The sequence below is a fragment of the Aptenodytes patagonicus genome, chromosome 29 (genome assembly GCF_965638725.1).
Source record: "Aptenodytes patagonicus chromosome 29, bAptPat1.pri.cur, whole genome shotgun sequence".
NCBI lineage: Eukaryota > Metazoa > Chordata > Aves > Sphenisciformes > Spheniscidae > Aptenodytes > Aptenodytes patagonicus.
Window position 1 is genome coordinate 1,603,187 of NC_134977.1, and position 21,023 is coordinate 1,624,209.

Below are 21,023 nucleotides of genomic sequence, written 5' to 3' on the forward strand. Positions count from 1 at the left end.
GGGCATGCAGAGGAGCAGCTACCTGTGCAGCTTGTGGAGTTTGGGCACACAGTCCCCAGGGCTGGGGGCGTTTCTGACCGTCTCCCTGCAGAAGGAAAAGCTGGCGTGAAGGGGCTGCTGCAGGGGAGTCATGCAGCAGAGGGTGGGGTACAGCTCTGCTCACACCTCCCCGTGCTGCCTCGCTCACGGCAGCAGCTGAACCCTGGTCATTCAGGGGACACACACAGCAATGTGGGGGACCCTGACTGCTCAGCCCCAAAGGGACCCTGGTTCACAGAAAAGCAGGAGGGTGTCCATGGAGGGGACGCTCCTCGGAGCGCTGGCTGGTCTCTCCTGAGACCTTGCCTGGAGACACCTCTGCCTCCCCCGGGCACTGCTGGGAGCCCGGCTGGCAACTGCTGGTGAATGTGTGGGGCTCTGAGAGCTGAAGTCCCATTTGTGCCACCAGAAGCAGCAGGGTCTGGCACGTAAGGTCAAAGCCCCTGTGGGCCTTGTCTCTGTACTTGACTGTGCCCAGCAGGGAGCAGGAGCTGGGGGGATGCTGGAGCCCGGGTAGCTCAGAATTACCATTGCAGGTGATGTGGGTCTCATCTTGCAGGTCATCGCACGACTGTGGGTCCCAGGGAGCGGAGGGACACTGCCAGAAGGAGCTGTTTCTCTCCCCACACTCCACACGATCCAGCCAGGCGGGGCCAGACACCCTACCATAGGGCAGGCGTGTTTCCAGGAACCCTCCATCCCCGCAGCCCAGCTCCTTGCATGCCAGCGACACTGTTTCGGGAGTCATTAAGTTGGAGCAAACACTCCCCCACGTCCCGTTATAGAAAACCTGCAGGCGCCCGGAGCAGCCATCGCTGTTCTCCAGCCTCAGGTCCACGAACTCTGGGAGGAAAGTGGCCAAAGGGGAACATGCTGGTCTGGGGCTGTGGGAGCAGGGACACCCCTGCACCCCCCAGGCCCTCAGCCAGGCAAAGGCACGTCCAGCAAGTCCCCCTTGCACACATGGACAGAGAAAAGTCCCGGATGGACAGACAACCCTGCCCTCCCCGCTCACCCTCAGGGACAGCTGAGCTCACCGGGGAACCCTGGTGGGACTGAGGAGACCCATGCATTGGCACCCCCGGGACGGGCTTGGGCAGGGGCTGAGAGGCAGCCAGGGACAGCCTCGGCCGTTGCCATCTCTCCCCTCATCCCAGCCTCCCCAGGCACTGGGGCCTGGGGCTATGGGAGCAGAGAAGCCTCTTCACCCCCCAGGCCCTCAGCCAGGCAGAGGCAGGGCCAGCAAATCACCCTTTTGCCAGGGGGCAGAGAGAAGTCCCAGACGGACAGACACCCATGCCCTCCCCACTAACCCTTGGGGACAGCTCAGCTTACAAGGGACCTCTAGTGGGACTGAGGGGGTTTGTGCATGCGTGTCCCCAGGACAGGCTCAGGCAGAGGCTCAGAGGCAGCCAGGGACAGCCTCGGTCGCTGCCGCCTGTCCCCTCGTCCCAGCCTCCCTGGGCACTGGGCTCCCACCACAGCTCCCGGCACAGACCTGAGCAGACGACTCCTGCGTCCTCTTTGTGCCCACAGTCATGCTGCCCCCAGGACCCTGCTGGGCAGTCCCAGAGAGCAGCTTCGGCCCCAGAGCAGTTCACGGCATCCAGCCAGATCTGCCCAGAGCCTTCCCCGAACTGAGCAGAGCCAACCGCCTCCACCGCCCCTCCGCAGCCCAGCTGGTGGCAAACAACAGTGGCATCGGGCAGGTCCCAGCTGTCATCGCAGATGGTCCCCCAGCTGCCCTGGTAGTAGATCTCCACTCTCCCAGCGCAGCGCCCAGGCCCGTTCACCAGCCGGACCTGCCGGCTCCCTGCAGTGGGAAGAAACCCCAGCTGTCATTAGGGGCGGTGCCCACCCAGCCCAGAGCCTGGGGGGGGCCTGTGCAGTGCCACTTACCCCGGCAAATGACCCCCACGTCCTCTGCAATCCCTGCTGCCAGCATGCTCTCGGGCAGGGAGGTGTTGCAGAGGGTCAGGTTGGCCTCGTGCCCTGCACACCTGACCCCTCGCAGCCCCACAGGACCTGTCCCTCTCTGAGGCTTCGGGGGGTTGTAAGCTGTCTCTGCCTCTCCGCACCGCAGCTGCCGGCACACCACGCTGGCCTCCCGCATGTCCCAGTGGTCATCCAGGACCCTGCCCCATGTCCCGTGCTGGAAGATCTCTACTCGTCCGTCGCACCGACTCCCTCCAAGCACCAGCCGCAAGGACGCGGAGCCAGCTGGGCCTGGGGAGAGCAGCCATGCCCCAGCCCTTGGTGGCACCAGGGAGGCAAGCAGCCTGCGGCACGTCTCCAGGCTCTGGCACCCTTTCAGGGCCTTGAAGCTCTGCCTGCCTGTCCCCAGCCCTCTGCGGGAGCTCCTGGGCCAGGGCTCCATGGGGCTGGTTGCCCAGTCCCTGAGCCTTCCTGAGCCAGACGCCAGCTTTGCTGTTGGCGGGCCAGAGACACACAGCACGTCCCTGCCAATGCAGTTGGGGCAGCTTCCGCAGGAGGGAGCAATGGCCAGCAGTGGCCTGGGGATGGGCAGCACCAGGACAGGCTTTGCCCAGCCTCAGCACTGGCACTGGCACTGCTGAGACACCAGGCACAGCCCACACATCTCTGCCCATCTACGTCCCTGGGAATAGGGGACTGGGAGCCTGTGTCCCTGGCAGGGAGCAGAGCGAGGGGGGCCTCTCTGAGCAAACAGGATGAGTTTGGGGCTTGCGCTGACCAGAAGGCAGGGCAAAGCCCAGCCCCGCTCTGCAGCTCACCCCCCTGGTCTGCCGCTGCTGCCGGGGGCACCCAGGCAGCCCCTGTGATGGTGAGTTCAGGCTCTGAGGGTATCTCTCTGTGGCTGGAACAGGGCTGTCTGCAGCCAGGGGGTTGGCGATGATCCCCGTAGCGCTGCCCCGGGCCCATCCCACAGTGGGAGTTCAAAGGAGCCCAGGCCTAGTAGTGGCCCCGGAGCCTGAGCTGCTGACCCGGGGGGCAGAGACGACTGCTCCTGTTCAGTCCTCAGCTCTCCCACAGCAGAGCAGTTGGTCCGAGCAGGCAAAGCCCTCCAGATCGCTTCTGGTGAAGCCAGGGTTTCTCCAGGGAGAAATGCAGCCTGGCACTGCAATGGGGTCCCCTGCTTTGGATTTCTCTCTCATGCCAGGGGAAAATGAAGTTAATCCTGTGTTTTCCCAGCACTCACCTGAGCAAATGACAGCAGCGCTGTTCTCATGGGAGCATGGTGAGGCCCCCAAGGCAGTCACTGGGCACTGTCCCAGGTGAGCTTCTGTCCCATCACAGTAGAATGAGTCTTTCCAGACAGGGCCGGTTCCTCTCCCAAAATGCCCTCCTCTGGGAATGGACTCAGCAAACCCACAGTCGAGGTGACGACAGAGAACGTGGGCATCCAAGAGATCCCAGCGGGAGGCACAGAGAGAGCCCCAGGTCCCCAGCACATGGACCTCCACCCTCCCCTCACATGCCGTGCTGCCGTTCACCAGCCGGAACCCTGTGAACTCCGGGAAAGAGAAGGATGAGAGAGGGCAGACTTGTGCTCTCGCTCCCTCAGGAGCTAGAGGAGAGGCCAAATGGACGAGAGCCTGCCATCCTCCTCCTTCTGCATGATTTTAGGGCTGCAGACAACCACATCACCCCTGCTGTCCTCACACCTGGCACGGCACAGTCCCTACCCTGCTCCCCTGTCCCCAGCACACCCCCTGGCATTTAACACCCCAACAGGAGTCCTTACGTGTGCAGGTGACACCAGCGGCGTCCGTGTGGGTGCAGGGCTGGTCTCTGGGGGACCCCCTGGGGCAGAACGCGAGGAAGGATTCATTCCCCACACACTGCAGCTCTCTGTCCCACATGGGACCGACACCTTCTCCAAAGTGAGCTGCTCCGGGGACGGAGAGGGCTGTGCCACACTGGAACTCCCTGCAGACCACGTCGGCGGCTTTGGGACCAAAGTCTGAGTCACAGACTGTTTTCCACTGGGTTCCATCATGGATCTCCACGCGTCCTGAGCAGGGACTGTTCCCTCCAACCAGCCGGACAAATCCTGGAGCAATCAAAGACCCCTGCGAGTTCCCAGAGCCCTCTGTCCGTTACCTGACCGCATCCCACCTAATCTCCAAGGAGGCCACGGGCAAAGAGTCCCACAAGCACCCCAGCAGCTCCCAGTGGGTGCTGATGGCACAAACACATCAGGGACTGCCTGCCGCTCCTCAGACATCAGCACAGCACTCATGGGCTGGCTTTTCTTCCAAACCCACAGCCACAGATACTGCTTAGAGAAACTGCTGCTGTCCTGGAGACCCTGGGATGCCTGGCACGGGCCCTAGGCACTTGCAGCGCTTGGAGCACTTGAGCCCAGGGAGATTGGCCCAGGCACTGTTGGCTGCTGCAGCCTGCTCTGCCTGCCGAGCTCAGTGCCAGGCTGAGGAACCCCTGGGAGCTACCAGAAACGCACCTCATTCCCAGAGGGTACACACTCTATGAGTGTACCTGCGGTTGCTGTCTCCACCAGCCCCAAGCTCCAACACCCACCCGGGGAGGGGTCCTCAGCCAGGGCCAGAAGTACACGGCCAGGCATGCACAGCCCCAGCCAACAGCTGGGCAGAAGGCAGGAGAGTAGGCAGAGGAGCAGCCCTGGACTGACACAAGCTCCCAAGGCAAGGACAGGCACCAAGGAGAGCCAGAAAGTGCTAGCAAATCCCCCGTGGCACAGGGCAGACAGCGGCTGGGGCCGACAGGAGAGGCTGGGCAGCAGGTCAGCACTGCCTGCACAGGGTTGTTTCCCTGTGAGCTGGCTCTCATGGGGTGACCCTGGAAGAAGAATGGGGTGGCCACGCCACCCTGCTCTTCTGCCCAAGCCCAGTGCTCCTCCCCTGTGAGCAGCCCCTCTGCTTTGGGGGGACTCATGTCTGCCAGGGAACACAACCCAACAGTCCCTGGCCACCTTGGGCCCTTCCCTGGGGCTGTGGGTGGCCACGTGAGCTGCTCTCAGTGCCTCTGCCATGGGGGGACCTGGTCCTCCGTGCTGCCAGATAGCTCCTGCGTGAACAGAAGGAGAAAGTTGGGAACCAACAGAGACTGCGGGGCAGGGTGGGCATTCATCTTCCAGCCCCAGGCACCGATTGAGGGTGGGCTGAGCCACATCGGGGGTCAGGCAGGGACAGGTTCCCACTGGGCTTTCCTCAGGGACCAGGGAAACCAGGAATGAAAGTCCCAGCTCAGCAGTGTGACCGGCCACACTGGGCCCTCCTCTAGTACCCCCTTGTTTCCCTGAGGGCACAGCCAGGTCCCTTCCCCTATCCCGGCCACAAAGGTGAGGAATGGGCTGGTCCCTTACCTGAACACGTCACTCCAGCATCCCAGCTGTGATAACAGTTGTGTTGACCCCATCCATTGTGTGTACAGTCAGACAGGGCAGACTCGGTGCCACGACAGCCAACATCATCCATCCAAATGGGGCCAGATCCTGGCCCAAAGTGTCCATACTTAGGAGCTTTAACAGCAGACCCACAGCCCAGCTGCTTACAAACCACTGCAGCATCGGTCATGCCCCAGGAGTCACTACACACGGTCCCCCACTGGCCCTGGTGTTTCACCTCCACTCTTCCAGCACAGCGTCCACCACCATCCTCCAGCCTCACCACCGCAGCCCCTTCAAACATCAACACGGGACCCATCAGGAGGGCGCTGAGCCCCAAACTGCAGGTCTGGAGGTCCCCCCTGCCCAGGCTGAGTCACAGGCACTGGAGTGGGAGCCCTCCTCCTTCTGGGCTGTCCCCGGGGCAGTGTGGGGGTCCCTTTTCTCCCCATGGGCTGCAAAGAGCTGGGGGTGCCCAGCAGCAGACCTGCTGTGCCATTCACCACCCCACAGCCTGCAGCACCTCCTCCCACCTCAACAACCTCCTGCCCATGCCCACCCGCACACCGTGGCCGTCTCCTCACCATCCCAGAAACCCCTGTACAGCCCTGTGCCCTCAGGCCCACAGCTGCCTCTCCCACCCAGAGAGCCACAGGGAAGGGCAGAAGTTCAATTGACTTGAGTACCTTCTGCCCCTCATCTCAGTGGCACCTGCAAAGAAACCCGTTCTCAGAAGTATCCCGATGACCTCGCTGGTACTCACTGGCCCTGGGCTGTGGGACAAGGGAACCGGCACTTACCCCTGCACAGCTGCACCCAGAGGAGCAGCCACATCACCTGAGGGAACTGGAGTCCCTCTGTGCCCATCCTGAGCCTCCTGCCCTGCTGGCACAGCCCTGCTGCACCCCACTCCCTCTCACGGCTCCGGGGGACTTACAGGGACAACAACGGTGGGAGGGTAATATATCTCTGCAGATGCCGACCCAGCTGCAGGAGGAGCCAATCGAAGCAGCAGCACCTTTTTAGATACGATAAGGAGCTATCTCCCCTCCGACACAGCCCAGCCCTCCAATGAACTTCTCCAGCGCCGTTCATGACCATATATGAGGGATGGCTCCGCTTCGGGTGTCACGGTCACGGCGGTGGGGAATCATCACAGGACAGGGCTGTGGGGGGGGCGGGGAATGGATCTGTCACCCCTTGCATCTCGCTGTGGGGACCAGGGGCACTGAGCATCTCCTACGTTGGGCTCATCCAAGAGCCCAAGAGGCAAGTGACCAGCCATCCCCATGCTACAGGAACCACAGGGCTGGGACTGCACCAAGGTCTGTGTGAGGATGGGAAGGAAACAGCCCCTGCCCCTCCTACAGACCCTGCTGTGCTGGCAACAGCAGCTGGGAAAGGTCCTTGGCCTGGACAAGAGCTCCATCCCAGGAGTGCTGGCTTGCAAAGCCCCATGGTGGGTCCCTTGCAGGAGCTGGAGCTGGGACATGTCCCTGCCCTGGCAGCAGACATGCAGCCCAGAGGCTCAGACATGTCCCTGACTCTCAGCCTGTCACCAAGGGGCCGTTATTCCCCACAGGCAGATTGGGAGCTGGAGCCTGCAGGTGCACAAACCACAGCCCATGTGGCCTCGCAGCCCTCGCCATGCTCCCCCCGCAGCGCCCGTGCAGGAAGTCTGTGGTTTCCTCCTGGCACCGTGCCCTGGCACATCCCTGCGGTGCCCCTGAGCCACCCCCACCCCGACTGCTCCAGCCAGGGCTGCAGGGGCTGCTCCTTCAGCCTTGCAGACATGGGCCAGGCAGCTCCCATCCCCCGTCATGTCCTTCTGATGCACACGGCTGCTCTGCACCGAGCCCCACAGCCACGGGGTGCTATGCGTTATATGACCTCACACCCTTCTACTTCTGCTGCTGTTACACTGTCACACATGCGGGTGTGCTGTGGGGACCATGGTTCTTCCAAAAAGTCATATTTGGATGGGGCCTAAATATTATTTTGATGACATCAGAAGCACCCACACAAGCCATATGCCTGATCTTTGCCTAAAAGCTACTCAGGCACCAGTGAAATCACAAATTCGTGCACAAGCCATGTGCATACTCCTGGCCTATGCGCCACTCAGCCACAGGTGATGTCATAGCATCTAAACCTGCCATGTGCTTCTTCCTGGCCTCTCAGGTATTCAGGCACCAATGACCTCACAAACACCTACACAAACTATTGGTCTGCTCCTAGCCTATCCGCTACTCAGGCACCAGTGACACAACTCAACCTACACCACCCATGGGCCTGCTCCTGGCCTATCAGATAATAGGGCGGCAGTGACTTCACAAGCACCTACACAACCCATAGGCCTTGTCCTGGCCTATCAGCTAATCAGTCACAAATGACGTTGCAAACACCTACATGAGACAAGTTCTTACTCCTGGCCTACCAGCTTCTCAGGCCCCTGTGACCTCAAAATATCCAACACAAGACATGTTTCTCCTGGCCTACCAGCTACTCAGGCACCTATGACCTCACAAAGACATTCACAAGTAATATGCCAGCTCCTGGCCTATCATCTACTCAGGCACCAGTGACCTCAGAAGCGCCTACACAATCCATAGGCCTGTTCCTGGCCTATCAGATATTCAACCCAGAGTAACCTCACAAGTAGGTATCTGTCCATTTGCCATGTACTTGCCATTGACGTACTCAGGCTCCAATGACCTCACAAGCACCTATACCTGGTCCTGGCCTATCAGCTACTCAGCCAAGAGTGACATCACAAGTACATGCCAAAGCTCTGTGTCTCCCTCTTGCCTATCAGCTACTCAGGCACCAGTGACCTGATCACCACATATCCACCTATTTGCTATCTCCTCACCTATGAGGTACAAGGGAACAAGTGACCTCATCCAATCGCTTGCTCACTCCCCCCCCCAGGAGGATGGGGGAGACAACTGGAAGGGCAAAATGAGAGAAAAACTCATGGGTCAAGATAATGACACTTTAAGAAATGGTGAAAAATAAAAAAAGGAAGGAAACACGGGATGGAGAAGCAATCACTCACACCAGCAGAAAGATCCCAGCCAGTCTCCAAGCAATGGCCACTTTGGAGAAACTCCCCTGCCAGTTTTAGTGCTGAACAAGACACCATATGGCATGGAATATCTCTTTGGTCCGTTTGGGTCAGCTGTCCTGACTTTGTCCCCTCCCAGGCTCTCGCCCATCCCCAGCCTCCTCACTGTGGGGTCAGAATGAGAAACAGAGAAGGCCTTGACATTATGCCAGCACTCATCAGCAATAGCCACAACATCAGTGCGTTATCAACACCAGCCACCAGCGCAAAGCACAGCACCGTAAGGGCTGCTATCAGGCAAATGTACTCCAGCCCAGCCAGACCCAGGACAATCTCCACCCCTTATTCCATACCATTTGCATCCTGCCCAGGTCCTGTAGTATTCAATGCATTGTCATCAGCCACCACCCCCCCTTTCCCTGCCCTTTGGCATGACATAAACACCGTGTACTGGGTGTGGCTGGTGTGGCTCAGGTGGACCTGGGCAAGTCCCAGCCCACTCCTGACTTCTCCCTTCACTCAGTCATCTGGAGTTTTTTGAAACATGCGATCAGATCTGGCCTTTTCCTTTTGTTTCTATTCACATTCAAACTAGAATTGTTCACTCCATTAGCTCTTATTAAAGAAGGTTTTATCCATTTCATACCTATGCTTTTGTGGCTATATTAATTTAACTTCTATAGCTTTATACTTGTTCATATATATGTAAACGTATACACATATACGCACATATAGAAGTCTATCTATAAAAATAACGTATCTGCTCTTAAATAAATACATTTGTTAAAATAATTAGACACTCCCTTTTATAGATATATTTCTATATATGTATATATTGCATATAAATGTATATATTTGTATCTCTCAGCACTTCCTGGTCCAAGGGAGGCAGGCAGCCAATCACAGGGCTACCAGGGAACACATCCGTATGACAGTATCTAGAAATGGCTGCCAGCCAATCACAATGCAGGATGAAAACACATGGGGAATGAGGATGTCAGAAATGGCAGCTGCCCTTTATGTAATGACAGGCCCTTTGTGACGTGCCCCTGGGGACACCAGGACAGGCGGCCAGTCCTGCCAGCCAATCACGGGGCTGCCTGAGCGCTCGTAGGTATGACAGTGTCAAGAAATGGCCATTAGCCAATCACAGAGCAGTATGATCTTTAACAAAATGGCAGCTCACTGCCATGGAATGGCGGCACCGTGTCATAACATTGTGGCCAAACCAAAATGGCGGCCCCTGTGTTTGTAGGGGAAGGGCCTTCTGATGCACTTCCGGGTAAACCTGCCAGCCAATCACAGCAGAGCACATGACCGGTAGAGGAGAGCGACGTCCAGGGCAAATGGCCCCTGCAGCTGCTGGGAGGGGGCGGGACTTCCACCAGAAGCTGGTGGGTGGGGCACCTGTCGGGGCATGTCTCCCGTAGCAGTGGTGCTGGTGCTCCTGGCGTGTGCCAGGGCAGGGATCCCAACACGCACCAGGAAGGCACGTGGGGAGGTACAAACACCCCAGCCAGAGCTGGGCCTCCAGAGCTGTGGAAGCCTCCAGTTTCCTCAGGTCTCCAGACCACGCGAGTGACTGTCTCGCAAAACATATGGGTAATTAAACCGACATAAAACACTGGCCCTGTTTGAGCTCTCGGGGCAGTTTGTCTGAGCTTCGCCTCCTGGGGAACCTGCAGCTGTCCCAGCACCACCTGTGGTCACCGTCTGAAACCGTCACAAAAGGACCCCTCGCTGTGTGTGTGTGTGAGGGTCTACACATGCGCTAGCATGTTCAATATTTTACTCTCGTTCATGACATCCAGCCAAAGCGTGTCTTACTCTCATCTGTGTACGGGTGTGTGGAAGGAGAATGGCTGCTCCTTTAAGGGTATCTCGTCAAGGACCTGTTTCAATGAAGCAAGGGATAATAAAACAATGAGAAAAGGAGGAAGCCATAAACAAGAACTTACAGGGACACAGACCTGACCGGCAAATGGTAAGGGAGGCAGGGATGGGAACCAAAGCTGGTCAGTCACACAAACCGATGACGGCATGTGAGAGGGTGAGAGGGTTTATTCCAGCAAGTTTATCTGACCAGGGACCTGGTTAATTGGGAAACTCAGGGGAAAAAAGGGACTCCAGAAGCAAAATACAATGAGACACAGCCTTGACAAAACAAATATGGAGTCCATACAAGGAAGGAACCTAGCCAGTCACAGTGATTGATGGGCCATCAAGGATCTACAGGCACCACTTCCAAGAGGATCAGCTGGACTTTTCAACTGATAACGTTGTGAATCAGAGGGACCCCAGTCTGAGAGGGGTGGGGGAATCGATAGATCTGTGCAAGGCCATGAGGGACATGCAGGGGAAGGGGCAAGAGGGAGGAACGTAGAAGGGGTTAGACAGCAAAGGGTATAAAAGAGGCCAGTTGCATGTCAAACATGGTCAGTCAGTGTGCTTGTCTGGCTGAGAAATGCGCCTGACCACCGCAGTCTGTCGTGTCTTCTTATATCTTCTCATAAAACCTTGTCTTAACTGTCTCTCTGTAATCTCACTCTATCCTGTGTGTGTGCGTGTGCTGCAAGGACAAAGTGCCAGCTGCTGGTGAGACCTCTGTGTGTGTGTGTGTGTGTGTGTGTGTGTGTGAGGGGAATTTGGTGCCAGCTACTGGAGTCCGACCAAGGGTGTGGCTGTCCCTGGGCTGTGGTGTCAGCTACGGGAGTGAGTGGGGTCTCGGTGCAGCTACTAGAGGCAAATGGGTGTCCCAGTGAAACTACTGGAGTGAGTGGGGTCCCTGGGCAGGTACTGAAGCAACTGGGGTCCCATAGCAACTGCTGGAGCATGTGATGTCTCCGTGCAGCTACTGGATTGAGTGGGGGTTCCCAGTGCAGCTACTAGAGGGAGAGGGGTCCCAGCGCAGCTACAGGAGCGAGTGGGGTCCCAGTGAAGCTACTGGAGTGAGTGGAGGTGCCAGTGCAGCTATTGGAGCAAGTGCAAGGGTCCCAGTGCAGCTACATAAACCAGTGGGATCCCAGAGCCGCTACTAGAGTGAGTGGGGTCCCTGTGCAGCTACTGCAGAGAGTCAGGGTTTCAGTACAGCTGCTGGAGCATGTGAGGGTCCCAGTGCAGCTCCTGGGTTGAGTGGGGGTCCCAGTGCAGCTACTGGAGCCAGTATGTTCCAGTACAGCTCTTGACACCAGTGGGTTCCCAGTACAACTACTGGAGCAAGTGTGATCTCAGTGCAGCTACTAGAGTGAGTGGGGTCCCTGTGCAGCTACTGAAGAGAGTCGGGATTTCAGTACAACTACTGGAGCATGTGGGGTTTCAGTGCAGCTCCTGGGTTGAGTGGTGGTCCCAGGGCAGCTACTAGAGGGAGGTGATTCCCAGTGCTGCTACTGGAGCAAGTGACTTCCCAGTGAAGCTACTGGAGCGAGTGGGGTCTCAGTGCAGCTACTAGAGTGAGTGGGGTCCCACTGCAGCTACTCAAGTGAGTGGGATACCTGTGCAGCTCCAGCAGCGAGTGGGGTCACAGTACAGTGACTGGAGCCAGTGGGGTCTCCATGCATCTACTGGCTCCCGTGGAGTCCCAGCACAGCTACAGGAGTGAGTGGGGTCCCAGTGCAGCTACTGGGTTGAGTGGGAGTCCCAGTGCAGCTGTTAGAACCAGTGTAGTGCCAGGGCAGCTACGGAGTGAGTGGGGTTTCCCTGTTTATCAGCACTGCCTTGTTTGCGTACCTGAAGCCCCCCTCCATCTCCTCCCCATCCCTGGATCTGATGGTAGCATTGCTGTACACAGCGATATCTCCAGCAGTGAACCCCCTCATCTACAGCATGAGGAACAAGGAGCTCAAGGATGCCATTAGGAAAATTATTCCTTGGACATTTTTCAATAGTGATAAAATTACCACCTTTCTCCACAAATGACTCCCAAAGTATTGGATTCCAGCCTTTTCTGTTTTCTGGTTTTTTTTTTTTTCTTCGTTTTGTTTGTTTAAATCATTATCATTATTGCTGTTGTTACTGTCCTTCATGGTTATTATGTTTTGTACGGAAATGTTTGCATTTGCATCACTACATGTGAGGCATGTACCTACTCTGTGTCAGCTGGTGCCCTTATGAAAGTGTGTCTCTAACACTGGCTCAGAGCTGGCCTGTCTCATAGCATCTCTGTGGTAAAATGGGATCTCCCTGGTGCAGTGCTTTCAGGCTGGTCTCTTCCTCCAAGGAGGCCTGAGGAACTACACCCCTGAAGTTCCTCTTCCTCCATGTGTTGGGGAGTAAAAGCTCAGTGTCCGTTTGTGACCTTTTGGAGACATAGGACTGGATGTAGGAGTCGCCAGTTGGTGTTAAGCATGGCTGCTATTCAAGCATGGTTAGTAGTATCTGAGCAACTTCCATCATAACAATATGACTTTAGAAAGAAGAGAAATTGAGAAAAGAGGACTGGTAGCTCAAAGGAAAATTGCTGAACTTGTTGGAGGGGAAAAAAAAGGCAAGGGGAGCAGAAAATAAGCAAATTCAATCTGTGTTTAATTTACAGCAACAGAGAAGGCTTCTCTACACCTCCCCTTCCCTGGGCCGCAAGCCTTGTCCTGTGCCTGATGTTAGCTCAAAGAGGGACGTGGCTCTGAGAGGTCAAACGCCAATTGTTTATGCTGTCTGTACTCTGGTTCACATATGGAAAGGGCAGAGAGAGAAAGCTCAAGTTGGAGATGCGTGGGAGATGGAAAGGACTGAGTCATGTCACTCCACTGTGGATATCTACATTTGTACAGATGGATGTGGCCCCAATGCCTAAAAAATTGGATGACTGATTCTCACCAAGGAAGCCGACAGTAACTTTATAGCCAATAGCACAAACAACCCTTCCAGAGGAGAGCATCTCCTGCTCTTGTGTGAGGTCCGTGCAGTCCTTGCTTTCTTACTCTGAAACCCAGCAACCTACAGTCTGTCTGTTTAAGGTAGCCAACAAAGCCAGGATCAGGACAAGAAGACCATTTCCCACCACGATCCAAAAGTCGGAAAGGTTATGAAGGGGCAATAGTGTGGGCTGGAGCAACCATGGGCAAATCCAGGCACTGTGGGGTGATTTCCTTCTGTGAGACATGTAAGACTATCAATATGGGGAGAGACAGGAGTGAGAAGAGCTACTGCATGAGGAATTGCCCATCCGCAGCCTGGGTATCTCAGTTACTAAGGTCCTCTAAGAGTCAATAAAGAAACAGTCAATATTGCCGATAAGAACTGAGAAGTGGTTCATTTGACCCAAGAGGCTGACTTGAGCTGGCACACAGTGGTGCCTCCAGATCATGAGGAAGCAGAGAGCAGCTCCTCACGCTCCCAGGCCTTGAACCGGCACCGGCAAGGTGATACAAAAACGCTCATAGTTGTCCTAGTTGTGCTACCTCTATAACCAAATTTGGGGTTTTTTTCTGATGCTATTACCATGGTAATCTGGGAGTGATATGATATTACTGGTGTGGTTACATTGGTGCTGTTGGCCTAGGAAGATGGGTTAGGGTTAGGGCTGGGTATGTGTTATTTAGGGTTTGGGTTTGGGTTCCAGTTAGGGTTAGAGTTTGGGTTAGAGTTTCTGAGGAGGTCATCACCCTCTTCCCCATCTTGCCAATACTGCGTTGGTTATGTCAATATTTGATTCCTCATTCATCAAGAATCCACTCAGTCGGACTCTTCTTTCCTCGTTGTAACAATTTATCAGCTATTCTTCCCAAACCAGTGCTAACAAATCTCTCCTCAGCGTTAGCTCTTCAGCAAACCTGGCTGTCCATAGATTCCAGCTCTTTTTTATATGAAACAGAAGAGCTTTATAGTCCAAGCACAGAATTTGTTACTCTTTTTTTTTTTTCTTTTCCTTTAAATGGATGCTGTTATATCACCGCTTGCAATCAATGCATTGTAGGGTTAACTTATGGAAAAATCAAATACAGCAGCTGAGCTCTTGGTACTAGACTTATGAGTATTCCTTAATACTTTCCTATGCCGTCACTTCTTTTGTGACTTTGCCCCATTGCTGGAGCTTTCCCGCAGTGACACAAGTGTGGTCAAATGTGTGTCTTGCACACTCTCTTTTCCAAGTACAGTCTTCCTCTTCATGTTCCCACTAGCCTCCTTTGTGTGCATCACGGCTGCCATCCTGAGGATCCCATCCTGTGTGGGCAGGCAGAAGTCCTTCGCCATCTACTTCTCTCACCTCGCCATCGTCGCTGTTTTCTATGGCACCCTCATCATTGTCTACCTGCTGCCCAGAACAGCTCAGCAAAGTCTTCTCCTTTTTCTACACCGTCCTCATGCCCCTGGCCAACCCCCTCATCTACAGCCTGAGGATCAGGGAGGTCAGAGAGGCCATGAGGAAAGGGGTCAAGAATGTCCTGGCCAGCACCCAGTCCTCGTAGGATTGTTAGACCGTGATGTAGAAATGGTCCTTCTGTGAATCGCTGAGGATAAAGTTTGGGAAAGTGTGTGCTCTGCACCAGGCGCCCTCAAGAAGCGTGTGCCTTGTGGATGTTTGTGAAGCGGTAAGAGGAGGGAGGAACGAGTTCCTTAGTGATCTTTGTGTCTTCTTTAGAAGACAATGTGGAAAAGTCCCTGCTTGCTTGTATCGTTAATTCTAAATAAAATGGTGTACTTGTCAGTTGGATCTCTGCTGTTCCTGTGGAGATAAAACAGGGATTTTGGCTGAAAAGAGAGCTCTTCCCAATGCCTAGTGCCCCTCGTTATCTAAGTGTGGATTCATCTCTGTCAGCTGAGCACATTTCCAGTGCAGAAGTCTCAGTCTCACCCCATATCCCGTCCCCTCCTACCTAGCGGACCTCTACGATAGACGTCAAGGGGAGCTCCATGGGGATGAGGAGAAAATAATGGCAGTCCAGAATGTGAGGGTACTTAAAAGGGCTGTGTGGTTAACAGCACTCATGCCTGCAGGCATGGACTTCACTGCCAGGTGGTCTGCCACTCAGCCCATCCTCAGGTCGATGCTAACACAGGCCACACCAGTGTGCATCCAGAGCCTGTCCACTGTGATTGGAGAATGCTCCTTGGCTGGCACATCCCCTTGGGCAGAAAAAACATCCCTGAAGAATTTTAGGCTCAAAGTTTAATTATGAATAGCTACTTGTTCAGCATGGGCCCTCCTCACAGCCCGCAACAGCGGTGTGTTGCACCTGGATGACAAATGAGAGTGACACGTGCAGAAAGTGATGGCATTGAGGGTGCCTTGCAACTCCTGAGGTCCCTTGCAACTGCAAAAAAATCCAGTAGGATTGGAAGAGCCCTAAACATCTCAGGCTCACATTTGTAAGGTTGACTTTTTCACTATGAAAGGCTGAGGGAGCTGGGTTTGTTAAGTTATGAGAAAAGAAGGCTTTGGGGACCTCTTCCTTTCCACAGGCCTTCCCACCTCTACCAGGAGCTCATCAAGAAGACAGAGCTGGGCTCTTCCGTGTCGTGTGTGATGGGAGGATGAGGGCCCACGGGCACCAGTTGAAACAAGTGTGGAAAAACAGTTTTCCCACGGAGACACTCAAGCACTGGAGCAGGTTGCCCAGAGACGCTGTGCTGGGTCAGTCCTTGGCAGGTTTCAAAGCCAACGTGACTAAATCCCTCATCAACCTGGTGTGAAACTATAGCCGCCCTTGCTGTGAGCAGGAGGTTGGTCTAGAGACCTCCCGGGGTCCCTTCCAACATGAGGGATTGCACGTTTCCTTCCACCACGTCTTCCCTTCCCCGTGGTAGGGAAAGCACTCGGGTTCCCCATGACCCTGGAAGTAAGCCAGACATAGGTTTGGTCGGATCGTCTGTGTCATTCTTGTCCCACACCAGTCACTGCTGCTCAGATGCAGAGCTGCTTGGCAGGCACCCCAAACAGCCTTGAGCTTGTCCTTTGCTTCACCTTCTCTTTTCTTTCTCCCTCTTTTCATCCAAGTTCTTCCCTTGGATCATTCTTGTGCCCTCCATACAAACACGCCACCTCCGTTTGCTCTTTCCTCACCGGCCCTGGGTTTGCTGGCTTTGCAGCTGTTTCTGAGGTAGTCACCATGGTTAATCCCACATTGGAAGGAAATTGCATTAAAGTAGCACCACCTTTTAGTATTTGTAGTGCCCTGCAACTCCCCATGCTGTGACCACCCCATGAGAGGCACCACAATCGGGGCGAGCCATCTGCACACAAATATTAACAGCTGACCAAATGGAGCTTGAGTCCAGGGGGATCTTGAGAAGCTCTGGGATTTGGCCAACAGAAGAATCTCTTGAAGTTTTACATGGAGAAGTGGCCAGTCCTGTATCGGGGGCAGAATAACCTGTATGAGGTTAGTCAGGGCCAGCTGGGACCTGACTGGCTGAGGAGGGACCCTGAGGACAAGGGCCTGGGCACTGTCAGGGTTGCCATACAAAGCAGTGGTGCACGCTCACCGTGAGCAAGGCCAGCTGCATACAGGCCTGCGTTAGGAAGTATGTGGCGACCCAGACAACTTGAGCAACCATCCACCTGGAGTCGGCACTGGTGTGCCCACGTGTGGACTAGTGTGTCCCCCTGTGGAGGCTTCCTGTTCTAGAGAAGTGGGGAGGAACTGGAGAGGGTCCGGAGGAGCTCTGCTAAGACGGGGTTTGGGGCCTCAAGCACATGCCCGGTCTAGGTGGGCTGGGGAACCTGGGCTTCTTTGGCCCTTTGGTCCAGTGGCATGGAGGCTCCGGTCTGTATAGCAGTAGCCTGAGACTGCTTGAAGAGATGCACCATCAGAGCTGGTGGAGCTTTTCTTCATAGTGGGAAAGAGTAGGGAAGAGGGCCACAAAGTGCAGCTTGGGAGGCTGAGACTGGACATGAGGAGAAAGAAATGTGATCGCAATGCAGATGCGGTTCTTGGAGCGATCTTGTAAAGCTCTTATAGCCCACAGCCAATGGGATCTCTCTCGTGATGGGTAGGAGGATGTGCTCTAGAGCAGGCATTCCCTGCTGCACCGTCAGAGGGACAGGGCATGATGGCTGCCCTCTCCCGGGGTTGGCTGCAGGGTTGTGAAGGGGGTGTGCAGCCAAGGATTCCCAGGGCTGTCCTTCAGAGCAGGGTCCCTGTGCCCCAGGGGGCTTTGTGCCGGGGCAGGGACTCTGCCACCTGCCAAGGTGCCAAGGTCAGCGCTCAGCCTGCCTGGGGATGTTCCCATGGCACTGCAGGGAGAAGCTGTGGGTGGAAGGAGCGACTGCCAGCAGGGCAGGGCAGGGCCGGGCAGGGCAGGGTTCCTCTGCTGTCAAGGGGGTTCTATGTGGGTGAGGGCTACTCACAGCTCCAGATCACCCCCAGGACTTTCCCAGGGCACTGTTCAAGAAGCACATCAAGGCAGGGGCTACTTGAAAGGTATGGATCCAGTGCTTTCAGTCTTCTACTCTTGGTTGTCTGGGTGGGGAACAGGACAGAGAAATTCATCTCTCAGTTCTGGAGAAGGCACTGAAATTGCAAATATGCTTCTCTTAGAGGTGAATAAACCTGTGATGATCAAAAAGCAACACCCTGTGCCCTACGAGCAGCACCAGTATCCCCTTTCCAGCCTCCCCAGGGTTGCGCTCATGTTACCATCAGAGCCTGCAGACACGGAGATGCCCCTGGGCAGTGTCCTGCTGCCAGGAGGTGTCTGCAGGGCCAAGATGAGTGCACAGTGAGTGGGATGAGCTCTGTGAGCATGGACAAGGAGGAGACTTGGGCAAAGAGAAACAATTCCTGGCAAATACGGCTCCAGGCAGCAGAGTCATGGCAGGGAGTGGGAGGAAATTGCAAACAAGGACTGGGAGAGGCTATGTTCAGGCAGCTCTCTTTTGGTCCTTCACTGTGGATGTCTTCTGGGCGTTGTCTGCAGGGCAGCGTTGACTCTCCCTTTGGGAGATCCCATTTCAGGACACCTGACTATCCCCTTTGCCTGTCCTTCTGCGCTTGCAAGCTGCCCTCCAGAAAGGCACGGCTCTCGTGTAGGATCCTAGGGAGTGCCGAGCCTTCCCTTGGGGGTTGGCACCGACCTCTCAGAGTTCACAGATCTGCCCTTTGAAACAGGACTCCTCTGCTCTCATCAGAGTCCAGTTGCATTTGTTTTCAAAGCAATTTGCAGGTGCAGTCATCCTTGAGGAAGCACAAATGAAAGCACAGGGCAGCTGGGAACAGAAGGAGGGACACTGCAGTTCTCATGACTCTGCACTAAGCCACAGAGAGCTGACCCCTTTTGCCTGCCTGGTCTTAGGACTTTCACACTTGCAGTTGTAAAAATGGGATTTCTAACCCCTAAAAAGAGCACTCACCAGACGTAATGATGGAAAACAAGAAACTCAGACAAAATTACCATAAAGACACACTAAGACTCTCATCTTCAGCCCACACTCTTCAGAGTCATGGGTGCAGATACTGAACTTTTCCACTAAAGGTGGATTACATCTGACATCACTTGTGAACACCGGAGGTGTCACCAACCAGCTCCCGTGTACTCACTGCAGCAGGGCAGAGCTGACTCCTCGGGACATCACAGGCAGAGCCCCTGCTCCTCACAGCACATTCAGCACAACAACCCAGAGAAAGGAAATGCTTTTTAATTGGGGGTGGGTGGGTGTGTATTTCAATGAGAAATGGAGTACCTTTGCTGAGAGAAGTCTGTCCTAACTTTACCATGTCTTTTCCATCTTTGGACAGACTTCTGTGCCCAGGGGGAGCAAATGTCCAACAGCAGCTTCATGACTGAGTTCATCCTCTTCATGTTTGCAGACATGCGGGAGCTGCAGCTCTTGCACTTCTGGCTCTTCCTGGGCATCTACCTGGCTGCCCTCCTGGGCAACAGCCTCATCATCACAACCCTAGCCTGCAACCACCACCTCCACACCCCCATGTACTTCTTCCTCTTCAACCTCTCCCTCCTCGACGTGGGCTCCATCTCCCAAAATCCATGGCCAATTCCCTGTGGGACAGCAGGGCCATCTCCTACGTGGGATGTGCTGCACAGGTATTTTTTTTTATCTTCTGGATCTCAGCGTTGTATTCTCTCCTCACTGTCATGGCCTATGACTTCTACGTGGCCATCTGCAAACCCCTGCCCTACAAGACTCTCCTGGGCAGCAGAGCTTGTGTCCACATGGCAGCAGCTGCCTGGGGCAGTGGTTTCCTCAATGCTGTGCTGCACACTGCTAATGCATTTTCACTACCACTCTGCCAAGGCAATGCCCTGGACCAGTTCTTCTGTGAAGTTCCCCAAATCCTCAAGCTCTCCTGCTCAGACTCAGACTACCTCAGGGAAGCGGGGCTTCTCGCGATCAGTGCCTTTTTAGTCTTTGGTTGTTTTGTTTCCATTCTGCTGTCCTACGTGCAGAGCTTCAGGGCTGTGCTGAGGATTCCCTCTGAGCAGGGGCGGCACAAAGCCTTTTCCACGTTCTTCCCCCACCTGGCCGTGGTCTCCCTGTATGTCAGCACTGGCATGTTTGCCTACCTGAAGCCCCCCTCCACCTCTTCCCCATCCCTGGATCTGGTCGTGGCAGTTCTGTACTTGGTGGTGCCTCTCGCAGTGAACCCCCTCATCTACAGCATAAGGAACGAAGAGATCAAGGGTGGCCTGTGGAAACTATTTGAATACATGCTACTTCAGCATCAATAAGGTGCCCATCGGTCTCATAGGACTCCATGGGTACCTCAGGAAAAGCCATGACTAACTTCTGTTCGTATGTGTCTTTAATTTTCGCTTAGTTTTGTTTCCTTGCTTGCTTGCTTGCCTCTTTTTTTTTTTTAATATATAACTATGATAATATTAGTCTTGGCCTCCTACCTTTTTTTCCTCAAAGACCTCATGTATATATGGAGCCAGGCTCCCTGCTTAGATAAACTCAATAGAGAATCAAGCAGAAAATTATTTGTCTCAGCTCCCATCTCTTATCTATCCTCTCTGGAGCTGGGGGTGCAGCCCCAGCAGGCAGGAGGGGTTCAGGAGCCAAGAGGCAAGCTGCTGCATGGCAGAGCAGCCGCAGTGGCCCTCAGGGCTGCCACTCACTGCCTCAGTGGCCACTCTGCCACCTTCAAGTCAGGGCTGCTGCTTCCTTGGAGCCGTGTCCATGGACAGCAGCAGGACGTGGTCTTTTCAGTGATGGTCTCCCCTCACTTCCACACTGTCCTCTTAGACCTTTGCAGTTGTGGAAGCCCAAAGGTCTCGTGTAATTTGTGACAGTCCCGTTGTCTCTACAGTGGCATCCCTGTGGCTGTGGGGAAGAGCAGGCAATGTGAACCACTGTGTCAGAGCTGGCCTCTCTGCTAGCACCACCGTCACCAAAGGGGCTCCTCAGGGCAGGGCGAGAAGGCTAGATGCCTCTTCCAAAGCTGGTGTCAGGAATACACCCAAATGAGTGACCATCCAAGTAGAGTCTCTCAGAGGACAGAGTGAACCTGCGGAGCCCACGTGCTAACAAAGACACTGCAATGTCAGGAGAGGCTGTGAGGAGCCAGCAGGCAAAAGGACACAAGACTGGAGAGTGATTCAGGATACTTTGAAAACCCACAGGCTGGATCTAGTGCAGCCCTCATGATCCCCTTGTGCCATTAGAGACACCCC

The 21,023-nt window shown here is 55.0% G+C and overlaps 1 protein-coding gene and 1 pseudogene across 1 annotated transcript in view; one reads left to right on the top strand and one right to left on the bottom strand.

Annotated features, from left to right (window-relative positions):
• Nucleotides 1-21,023, bottom strand: part of LOC143171650 (scavenger receptor cysteine-rich type 1 protein M130-like) — a 135,116-nt gene that overhangs the window by 3,600 nt on the left and 110,493 nt on the right. Inside the window, 7 exon segments of the mRNA XM_076360691.1 lie at nucleotides 23-85; nucleotides 568-882; nucleotides 1,538-1,852; nucleotides 1,939-2,265; nucleotides 3,218-3,532; nucleotides 3,764-4,072; nucleotides 5,366-5,689. Coding sequence (XP_076216806.1) covers nucleotides 23-85; nucleotides 568-882; nucleotides 1,538-1,852; nucleotides 1,939-2,265; nucleotides 3,218-3,532; nucleotides 3,764-4,072; nucleotides 5,366-5,689 — 1,968 coding nt within the window.
• Nucleotides 19,150-20,078, top strand: LOC143171669 (olfactory receptor 14J1-like; annotated as a pseudogene).